Raw genomic sequence first — 11588 nt, forward strand, 5'->3', positions numbered from 1 at the left:
GCCTGACATACAGACAGACTGACAGCCAGACGTTAAGCCAGACTTCCAGACATACATTCTGTCATTATATCTGCCAGACTTTTAGCAAAACAATTATCGAGGATTTTAGACATACTGACTCCCAGACATTAAGCCAAACTTTCAGTCGGACATTCAGCTAGTTTGTTTGCTAGACATTGAGCCAGACTTACAGCCAGACATTCAGCCTGACTTTCTGACAGACTTTGAGCCAGACTTTCGGCCAGACTTTCTGCCAGACTTTTAGCCAGACTTCCAGCCAAAAATTCAGCCAGATTTTCTGCAAGACTTATAGCCAGACTTACAACCAGACTTACAGCCAGACGTTAAGCAAGACTTCCAGACGTTCATTCAGTCATTTTAAATGCCAGACTTTTAGCAAAACATTAATTGAGGATCTTAAACGTAATGACTCCCAGACATTAAGTTAATCTTTCAGTTAGACATTCAGCTAGTTTGTCTACTAGACATTGAGCCAGACTTCAAGCCAGACTTTGAGCCAGACTCTTAGCCAGACATACAGCCCGACTTTTTGCTCGACTTTCAGTCAGACATACAGTCAGACATAAATCCAGATTGTAAGCCAGACTCACTGTTAGACATTTAGCCAGTTTTTCTGCTAGACTTTTAGCCAGACATTAAGCTGGACTTTCTGCCAGACTTTCAGCCAGACATTTAGCTGGACCTCCTGCTAGCCTTCTAACCCAACCTAGAGCCAAACTTTGAGCCAGACTTACTGTTAGACTTTCATCCAGACTTACAGCCAGACTTTAAGCCAGATTTTTCGCCAGACAGTTAGCAAAACATCAAGTCAGAATTCTAGAATCACTCAGTGTCAGACATTAGAGCCAAACTTCTAGTCAGACATTTAGCCAGTTTTTCTGCCAAACTTCTAGCCAGACATTAAGCTGGACTTTATGCCAGACTTCAAGCCAGACTTTGAACCAGACTTCCAGCTAGACATTTATCCAGACTTTTTGCCCGACTTTCAGTCAGACATACAGTCAGACGTTAATCCAGATTCGAAGCCAGACTCACTGTTACACATTTAGTTAGTTTTTCTGCCAGACTTCTAGCCAGACATTTAGCTGGAATTTCTGCCAGACTTTTAGCCAGACCTTTAGCTGGACCTTCTGCTAGACTTTCAGCCCAACCTAGAGCCAAACTTTGAGCCAGACTCACTGTTAGACTTTCATCTAGACTTACAGCCAGACTTTAAGCCAGACTTTTTTCCAGACAGTGAGCAAAACATCAAGTCAGGATTCTAGAAACACTTAGTGTTAGACATTAAAGCCAAATTTTTAGTCAGTTATTTAGCTTGTTTTTCTGACAGACATTGAGCCAGTTTTTTAGCCAGACTTTGAGCCAGACATACATTTAGACTTTCAGCTAGACATTAAGCCAGACGTTAAGCCAAATTTAGTGTTTGACATTTAGCTAGTTTTAATACCAGACTTATAGCCAGACATATAGCTGGACTTTTTGCCAGACTTTCAACCAGTCATTAAGCTGGACTTTCTGCTAGACGTCCATCCAGGCATAGAGGTGTTACTTTGTTTTACTATTTTTATTAGATACGACAGTCTCAACTCCTATTCCTTGCCTTGCAGCTGGCTTTGATAAGAAACCGTCACCTCTACTCCAACCTATTTGCTAACAACTGCAGGGCTGTAAACGATCGTGCTTTGCCTCTTGTTGAAAGAAAGAACTAGAATAATACTCTTGTCAATACTCGAACACTTTCTTTTAAACAATTTATTTGTGACGATCAATAGGATCTGATTAGCATTGAGAACTGTTTTACCTCTTGTTTTTTGAAACTAGTTGGAAGACAAGTATTATAACCTATTCAAATATCTGTTGCTTTACTAATCTTAGTACCTTTATAATGAACAGATTTATTGCATACCTTGTGATACATGGAACCAATTTTAGACGTACGTTAAGGCAAACCTTGAGATTTATTATAGAACATCGTATAAGACTAGATTTAAGATCAAGCGTTTGACTCTCTTTAAAACCTTTTAATCGACCAGTTACAAGAAAATTATTAAGACCTGCTTTGAGACCTATTGTTGGAAATGAGAGCGACCGATAGTAGGTCTGGTTTTTTTGTACATTGGGTTCACTTGTAGTCTATGTCGGCTCAACGCTCTGTGCGTGTGCGCTTGGTCGACTTGGCGTGCTGGAGGTGTGTGTGCGTATTTACGCGGCAAGCTTCGTATACTGTAAGTGCCAGATTATACTCAGCTCTCGTCAAAGAAAGACTCTCTTAATTTACGTTGCCAAACTCTAGCATTCAAAGGTGCATACATCACCTTAAATGCTAGTGTTAATCTTCTGATTAACTCTCGCAATACAGTGGACAAAACTCAGTTGTGCAGTGCAGTGTACTTAGTGCTTTGTTTAAGTTGCTCACTGCATAATCTGCAGAGCAGCTCAAATAATTAATCTCATCGAACTACCAGTGATTATCAACAGCAAGACTCAGTGAAACTCTTGTGTATTTCCACAGACAGTAGTTTTCAGTTAATCAATATTTCAATCAGTTATACTATATCAGTGCTTTTATTTTCACATTTATTTCGTGTAACTTTCAAACTCTCTTGCGAGCTTAAGGCCAGTGCGTGCTTACATATTGTGTTATTTAACTTGACTCTTTTTTTTCTACATTCTTCGCCTTTACATATTTTAATAGTTTATTGCTTCAAGACTATAGACATTATTTCTTTTCTTCTGTATTATTTTGACCTTTACTATTTTTGTGAATATTATCTGTGATTTTACTTCGTTTTTATTGACATTAAAAGTTTTTATTTTATGCTGTTTAATTTTATTGTGTTTTATTGTGTTTTCCGAATCACCCTATTCAAGCTTAGTGTGTGCTAACGCACACGCCCCAAACATTGTGGTCCTTCGAGACGAATCGGGAAGATTGGGGAGTGATCCGGTGGCAGTTTTCGATGGAAGAGGCAAGATAACTCATCCACATCTAGTAAGACTCAATATAAACCGAGCAAAGCTCAGCACGCTCATACAGATCAAACTTAACCTCTCGGCAATACTTAACAGGGCAGCAACGCTCAGCAGAATCGGGTTGGGAGTTCGGCTCGGTCGCAGGATGATAAACCGGCTCCTTCAGTGTTCCCATGCAAGTACTGCAACCAGCAACACTTTATTGCTAGCTGTTTGGCATTCGTGGCCCTCTCTATTGATCAACGATACTAATTCGTGGATGAAAAGCCTTTGTGCTTCAACTGTTTGGGCCGCCATGCTGCTGCTAAGTGTATGAACACGAAGAGGTGCCAAACCTGGGGTAAGACTCATCATACCATGATTTACGGCGCTCGGTTGTTGCAACTGATCAGCAGGTTGGCGTCTCAGCTAACTCAATAACAAGAATAGGAAATCAGCGCAGTCATCAGACAAACTCATCGTCGAAACTCCACATCTAGTAATACTCGTCCCAGAGTCAACATCAAGTCAAACTCAACAAGGATCACATCGTCCAACCAAACATCTAGTCACTTATCTATCTTGTTGCCAACAGCAGTAGCCCAGGTACGTGCTCCAGCTGCACATCATCATCTCAGGCTTCTGATCGATCAAGGTTCAGAATTATCATATATTTCGGAAGATGCTGTGAAGCGTCTGCAGCTAACGCGCACGAAGTCCAACATCTGTATCCTGGGCATTAGAGGCAACGTAGTCAGTAAAGCACTTGGTAAAGTAGAACTCAGATTGTTTTCATTACATTCTGACTCCAGTGTCGATGTGGTGCTCAACGTCTTGCCTAGAGTAACAGCTCCACTACCATCTTTTTAATGTAAGACAAGATCGTGGCTGCATACGGAGTTTCTGGACTTAGCGGACCCCCATTTCTATCTGCCACGAGACATAGACTTGCTACTTGGCACTGACTACTATTCAGCTATAATCACCTCAGATCTGCTCAGAGGTTTTTTATTAGTACCTATCGCTCAATGTACACTGTTTGGTTGGATTTTATCGGGTTGCGTTAACCAGCCTGTTACAAAGATCACTCGTCACACTCACCATATCGTTTTAAAAATAGAAGATAAACTTCGGGAATTACTCATCAACTTCTGGATTCAAGAAGAGGTCCCTTCAAAGTCAAGCTCGCAGCTTACACCAGAGGAACAGGAGTGTGAGGAACACTTCGTGCGAACTCACTCTCGGGATAGCACCGGAAGATACGTGGTGAAACTTCCTCTGAAGTAATCTCCATCTCTGCTGGGCAACTCAGTCAACCGTGCTCGTAAATGCTTCGATCGCACGGTGGCCAGGCTTAAAACAGACGACAAGTACGACAAGCTCTATACAGATTTCATGAATGAATATTTGAGTCTAGGCCATATGCGACCGGTGCCTGCAGATGAGCTCAACATCAAGCCTCATTTTTATCTGCCTCATTACGGCGTATTGAAGGAAGATCGAGACAACGCCAAAATCAGGGTGGTTTTTAATGGATCAGCCCTTACTTCCTCTGGACATGCACTCAACAGCATAACTCACACGGGACCTAATCTACTGCCCAACATAACAGATATACTCTTCTGGTTACGCACATTCAAATGGACTCTCTCTGCGGACATCTCCAAGATGTATCGTCAGATCAAGGTTCATCCAGACGATTGGGATCTTCAGCGAATCATCTGGCATAGCAAAACTCACGAGGAAGCTCACTTCCAGCTCACCACAGTGACTTAGGGGACGAGGCCTGCTCCATTTCTGGCCACACGCTCACTGCTGCAGCTGGTGAAGGATTAAGGGCACCGTTACCCCCAGGCAGCCCGGATTCTCACCAGCGGCAGATATGTGGACGACATTTTTGGTGGAGCGGAGACTCCAGATGAGTTGAACGAGCAGGCCCTCCAACTTAAGGAGCTGTGCATGGCGGGCGGATTGCCTCTGGCTAAGTGGCACTCAAACTTGCCAGGATTTAGTTACTCAAACTCCAGTGAAGAATTAGCACTCTCTCTCGATGACTGTGATGCTAAAGTACTCGGAATGGTTTGGAAACCACTTTCAGACAATCTCACCTTTCAGTGCACACTCAAGCCTCTCAGTCAAACTCCAACGACAAGAGCAATTCTTTCAGAAATATCTCAAATCTTCGATCCTCTTGGAAAAGTTGCTCCAGTGATTGTTGCAGCCAAACTCATCATTCAGAAATTGTGGCTACTCAAAATTACATGGGATACACCCATACCAGATGCTCTCGCTCAGAGGTGGCTACAAATACGAGATGATCTAGCCAAACTCTCCAGAGTGACGGTTCCTAGATGGCTTGGAGCACATCCTTCTTCTGTGGTGGAACTCCATGGCTTTGCTGATGCGTATTGGTGTCATCAGTCTTGGACTCAGAGTTCCTACTGAGGCTCACTCAGTCCAGCTCCACATTGCATAAACTCTATCGTATCACAGCCACCCTCTTACTTGCTTGTGCCAAGTTCAAAGCCTTACTCACACACCAGGAATCATCCGTTGCTGTCACTGCAGAACTCATCACTCAAGCTAAGCTCTTACTCATCAGATTAACTCAACAGGAATGTTTCAAGGAGGAAATCAAGATGCTCAAATCAGGTTCTCTCCCAAAGGGCCATGTTTTCCACCGGTTGATGGCATATACTGATGATGCTGGCATACTGCGTGTGGGAGGCAGACTCATGAATGCCAAGCTCAGACCTGATGCAAAACATCCTGCCCTACTTCCTCGTCAAGCTCAATCCACCAGTTTGGTTATCGATCAGGCTCATCGGCAAACTCTACACAAAGGAACTCAGCTCACTCTTAGCAAAACTCATCAAGAGTTTTGAATAATCGGTGGAAGGGCCCCCATCTGATCCAGAATCCTCTACTGTGTCAAATGTACCAGATACCGGGCACAAAGAGCACAACAACTCATGGGACAGTTACCCGAGGCCAGGGTGACTCCCTCCAGACCGTTTGCTCACACAGGTATCGACTACGCAGGTCCGATACATCTCAAATCTTGGCGCGGCAGAGGGTCGAAGACATACAAGGGTTGGATGTGTGTGTTCGTGTGTTTTTCGACCTCTGCTGTGCATCTCGAAGCAGTGACAGATTACTCTACCGGAGGATTCTTGTCAGCGTATTGGCGATTTGTCTCACGTCGGGGACATCCATTTAAGTTGTGTTCTGATTGTGGGACGAACTTCGTTGGTGCAGACAGGGATCTTCAACAGTTATACTCAGAAACAATCAGTCAAAATTCTCATCAATCATCCATGCTCGCCCAAGATGAAACGTCATGGCACTTCAACCCTCCAGCTGCTCCTCACATGGGAGGAAAATGGGAGGCAGTAGTAAAGTCGATGAAACACCATCTCCATCGGACTATGGGAGAGACTCTTAACACGCTTGAAGAGATCACGACGTTGCTCACTCAAATTGAAGCAATACTTAACTCTAGACCACTAGAACCACTTACCAATGATCCAGAGGATTTAGACACGCTCACTCCAGGACACTTCATAGTCGAATTGGCGCTAAACTCACCACTAAAGCCGTGCTTGTTGGATTAACCTCCAGCAAGGCTCACTCGCTGGCAGCTGATCCAAGCTCAAAAACAAAGGTTTTGGGAGCAGTGGTCTACACAGTACTTGCTTAGATTAAACTCAATCTCCAAGTGGCATACTCCAGCTCATGACATCAAGACAGGCTCATTGGTGCTTATAACTAGTGAGACTCTACCACCAGGAAAGTGGCCACTGGCCAGAGTCGTCGACGTCCACCCAGGCAAGGATGGCCTGGTTAAAGTGGTGACTCTCAAGACCTCAGTGGGCACGCTCAAGAGACCAATTCACAAGTTAGGGCCACTGCCGGTCTACGGCTGTTGTCAGCCATTGACTGACAACGGGCGGAATGTTGAAAATGAGAGCGACCGACAGTAGGCCCGGCTTTTGTGTACATTGTGTACACGTGTAGTCTCTGTCAGCTTAACGCTATGTGCGTGTGCGCTTGGTCGACTTGGCGCGCTGGAGGTGTGTGTGCGTATTTACGCGGCAAGCTTCGTATACTGTAAGCGCCAGATTATACTCAGCTCTCGTCAGAGAAAGACTCTCTTAATTTACGTTGCCAAACTCTAGCATTCAAAGGTGCATACATCACCTTAAATGCTAGTGTTAATCTTCTGATTAACTCTCGCAATACAGTGGACAAAACTCAGTTGTGCAGTGCAGTGCACTTAGTGCTTTGTTTAAGTTGCTCACTGCATGATCTGCAGAGCAGCTCAAATAATTAATCTCATCGAACTACCAGTGATTATCAACAGCAAGACTCAGTGAAACTCTTGTGTATTTCCACAGACAGTAGTTTTTAGTTAATCAATATTTCAATCAGTTATACTATATCAGTGCTTTCATTTTCACATTTATTTCGTGTAACTTTCAAACTCTCTTGCGAGCTCAAGGCCAGTGCATGTTTACATATTGTGTTATTCAACTTGACTCTTTTCTTTCTACATTCTTCGCCTTTATAAATTTCAATAGTTCATTGCTTTAAGACTATTGTCATTAATTCTTTTCTCCTATATTATTTTAACCTTTACGACTTTTGTAAATATTAACTGTAATTTTTCTTGGCCTTTAACTGACATTAAAAGTTAATATTTTATGCTGTTAAATTTTATTGTGTTTTATTGTGTCTTCCCAATCACCCTATCCTAGCCTAGTGTGTGCTAACGCACACGCCTCGAACATCTATCATACAACCAAATTAAAGACAAACCATAAGATAAACACTAAAATCTATTTTCAAATCATTATTCCCATGATATTTAAGAATTATCTAACTATCAGATTTAAGACAAGATATAGGACCTAATATCTAACCAGTTTTTAAAATAACTACAAAAATTTTTCAGAACTAGTTAATAATGTTGTCACAAAACGTTTAATAAATATTATTTGTTCTAACGCATTGTAATATTAATAATAAGAATGTTTATAGATGTATTTGTAATCTGCTCAGCGACATGAATCAACATTTTTTTTAATACGCTGTATGTTTTGGGGTCCCAATGAAATAATAGGCTTTTTTGTGATTTTGTAGTTTATAATTACTCAAAAAATCTCGACATATGTTCAAGTCTTTTTAATATAAATTTGAAGTTTCATCAAGACTTAAGACGAAAATCAAAGCCATGCTTTTAGCCAGACTTCGTAAAAGACATGTAGCCAGACTTCAAGCCATACGTTCTGCCAGACATTCAACAAGACTTTCTGACAAACTTTGACCTAGACATACAGACAGACTTATAGCCAGTCGTTAAGCCAGACTTTCAGACAAACTTTTGGTCATTATATCTGCTAGACTTTTAGCCAGACATGCAGCAAAACATTAATTTAGGATTTCAGACATACTAACTGCCAGACATTAAGCCATACTTGCAGTCAGACATTCAGCTAGTTTTTCTGCTAGACATTAAGCCAGACTTCAAGCCAGACATTGAGCCAGAATTTTAGCCAGACATACAGCCAGACTTTTTGCTCAACTTTTAGCCAGACATACAGTCAGATATTAGTTCAGATTGTAAGCCAGACTCACTGTTAGACATTTAGCCAGTTTTTCTGCCAGACTTCTAGCCAGACATTTAGCTGGACATTCTGCCAGATTTTCAGCCAGACAAGTAGCTTGACATTCAGCCAGACTTCTAGCCAGACATATAGCTAGACTTTCAGCTAGATTTTCAGCAAGACTTTCAGCCAGACATACATTCAGACTTTTAGCTAGACATTAAGCCAGACTTTAAGCAAGACTTGCTGTTAGACATTTAGCTAGTCTTTCTACCAGACTTCTAGCCAGACATATAGCTGAACTTTCTGCCAGACTCCCAGCCAGACATTAAGCTGGACTTTCTGCTAGACTTCCAGCCAGATATAGAGCTAGACTTTGAGCCAGACATTCAGCCAGACATTCAGCCAAACCTTAAGCTAGAGTTACTGTTAGAATTTCAGACAGAGTTTAAGCCAGACTTTTGGACAGATATTTATTTAGCCTCTAGAATTTTTGGTTATTAAGAATAATAAATTGAGGCTGTTATCGTTAACAAAGCTGTGACGGGTGACAGCTAGTCCAAGTCATAATTTAAAAAAAAAGTAATTCTTTAAGCAAAGAGACTTATTGGTTTGTTTTTAAAGTGAACTAATAAATTTGATATTGTAAATTTTTTTTTATAATTTTTTTTTACTTTTTTAAAATATTGTTTAACAAATTTTTTTTTTTCAAGAAACTTTTAATATTAATTTTTTACAACGATTTATCGGATTATCTAAACAACTTGCTCGATGTTTCCAGATCCTATTTTTACGAAACTGTTTTAAACAGAAGTAACAACGATTAAGGTTTTTAATCTTATTTCATCTTTACAGTTTTGACATATACTCTTGTTAGATTCATAAGGATGAGGATTATATCTTCCTGCATGCTTTCGAAGAGATTCGTTGTTAGTGAATGGCTTGTTGAAATATCAATAAATTAATGGACCTGAACTTTGCTGGCAGTGAACTTTTTTTTGTATGCTTAAGTTGGCTTTTAAACTTAATGTAGCAGGACATCCTTTTTCTTAGCACTCATAAAGGTTGATTTAGTTTGATTTTGCTACTTCATATGAGCCAGCATTTCTGCGAATCTGTTGTATGGCATTGCCAGGGCATACACAAGGAAGACAGTGATTTGCGGTGATATTTTTGTTTGTACTTCCAACGTTGACGATTTTTGCAAAAACGATTTCAAAATTTATTACTTGATGGCAAACTTAACTATCAAGATGATTTAAATCGCCAGCCTCTTGAATAACTATTTTATATCTTATTTTGTGTTTGAACAGAAATGATGGCGTTATAAATATATTTGTGTGTACAATTTGAACTGAACATCTATTTATTCAATCTTCAAAGCCATTTTTTTTTTTTCTTTTAAAATTTTAAATCATTAATGATAACATTTAAAAAAAATTGTTGTTATCGTTTGGGTGTACAATTAAACACCTTTTGCACGCACCCTCGTTGCCCCAATGAACAAGATTAGCACTGTCTAGGTAATCATCTCTAACGTGTACTTCCATGAAAGAGTGGTGTCCTCCTAAATAATAACTAAAAGTTTTGAAAAAAAAAAAAAATAATAATAATAACAAAAATAATTAGGCTTGAAAAATGAATTCATCAATCATTTAAGAAAAAATATATTAAGGTTCCACCAAATAATTTACATGAATAATGCTGATGCTGCCTTCGCAGAAAGAATGAGATGACAAAAATTGAATAGCAATAACATAAGAGACAGAGTAGAAAACAAAAATTTAGCAGAAAAAAATGCTGAAAGGTGTTTTCGATAATATATATTTTCAAAAGGTTCTTTGATAGATTTTCCAAAATGAATTCATGAATTGTAGTATAAATGTTTAGATGAATAAGGTTAGATGCAGATTATTTGGATGATTTTCCAATATTAACGATGGAATATTTGAAAGAATTGACATTCAGAACATTTGAAATTGAATTGGCACCATCATATTTTCAAGACAGGTTACAATGCTAGAAAACGAGAACAGATTACCTGAACCAGAGTTAATTAGAGTCAGGGTATATTCTCTTTATCGTAACAGAACAAGATATCAATTGTGAATTATTTATTAACTAAACGAGAATATACAGACCGATCCCATAACAGGATACTATTGTACTTGCAAAACTGAATCTCGTACTTTAGAAACATGTGTTCGTATAGCAAGCATGATATAGTATTAAAATTACGAACGACTGCAGGATAACATGCACCATCAATCTCGAAGGTAATAAAATGAAATTAATGTAATAATTATAATTACTTTAATGCAGAACAAAGACCTCCCAAAGTTAATCCTTCTTAAAAACTTTCTTGTAATTTTAATAAATTGCAATCACAAATGGAAAAGTATTGTACTCTATGAATGATCCATTGTTGACTTTTGTTTTTGTTGATTACAAAACCAGTGTAAAAAAATATATAAAAATTGTAAATAATCAATCACAATATTTATAATACAAATATATTACACTAAAAATATGTCAATATGTTTTAGAAAAGTTGTGAAGTGTCTGCCTCAAAGTCTTGCTATACTTCTTGCTCAAAGCCTGGCTCAAAAACTGGCTGAAAATCTAGCTTTGTGTTAAACTATCTAAAAGAATGGCTTATAAACTGCCTTAAAGTAAAGCTCATACTCTACCAAAAAACTGGCTAATTGTAAGGCTAGAGGTCTGGATTAAAATCTGGCAAAAAGTCTGGCTTAAAATCTGGGAGAAAAAATATCTGGATATTAGACTTGATGTTTTGCTCAATGTCTGGCTCAACGACTGTCAAAAAAACTGGCTAAACAAATGGCTGGAAGTCTATTTCTATCTCTGGCAAAAAGTTTGGTTCAAAGTCTGGCTATATGTCTCGCTAGAAGTCTGGCTCAAAGTCTGGCTAAATGTCGAGAAAAATGTCCGGCTAAAAGTCTGGCAGAAGACCTGGCTAAAAGTTTAGCTCTATCTCTGGCCAAAAGT

At 39.5% G+C, this 11588-nt stretch overlaps 1 protein-coding gene across 1 annotated transcript; it reads left to right on the forward strand.

The window, feature by feature from the left end:
* Positions 1 to 935: 935 nt before the first annotated feature.
* Positions 936 to 5858, forward strand: LOC149375501 (uncharacterized). The gene is made up of 6 exons (XM_089598549.1): positions 936 to 1069; positions 3474 to 3816; positions 3874 to 4186; positions 4286 to 4740; positions 4828 to 5407; positions 5467 to 5858. Exons 1-6 carry the CDS (start codon positions 936 to 938, stop codon positions 5856 to 5858), a joined length of 2217 nt encoding a protein of 738 aa, XP_089454675.1.
* The last annotated feature ends 5730 nt before the right edge of the window (positions 5859 to 11588 follow it).

The sequence above is a fragment of the Copidosoma floridanum genome, unplaced genomic scaffold (assembly GCF_036245765.1).
Source record: "Copidosoma floridanum isolate Cflo_tuat_1 unplaced genomic scaffold, Cflo_Japanese_pri ptg000006l, whole genome shotgun sequence".
NCBI classification, from domain to species: domain Eukaryota; kingdom Metazoa; phylum Arthropoda; class Insecta; order Hymenoptera; family Encyrtidae; genus Copidosoma; species Copidosoma floridanum.

Coding starts and splice junctions, on each gene's coding strand:
- LOC149375501 (XM_089598549.1), top strand. CDS start 936: ATGCCAGACTTCAAGCCAGACTTTGAACCAGACTTCCAGCTAGACATT. Junction 3,817..3,873: donor TGCTCAACGTCTTGCCTAGA/GTAACAGCTCCA, acceptor CTGCATACGGAG/TTTCTGGACTTAGCGGACCC. Junction 4,741..4,827: donor CTCACTTCCAGCTCACCACA/GTGACTTAGGGG, acceptor CGTTACCCCCAG/GCAGCCCGGATTCTCACCAG.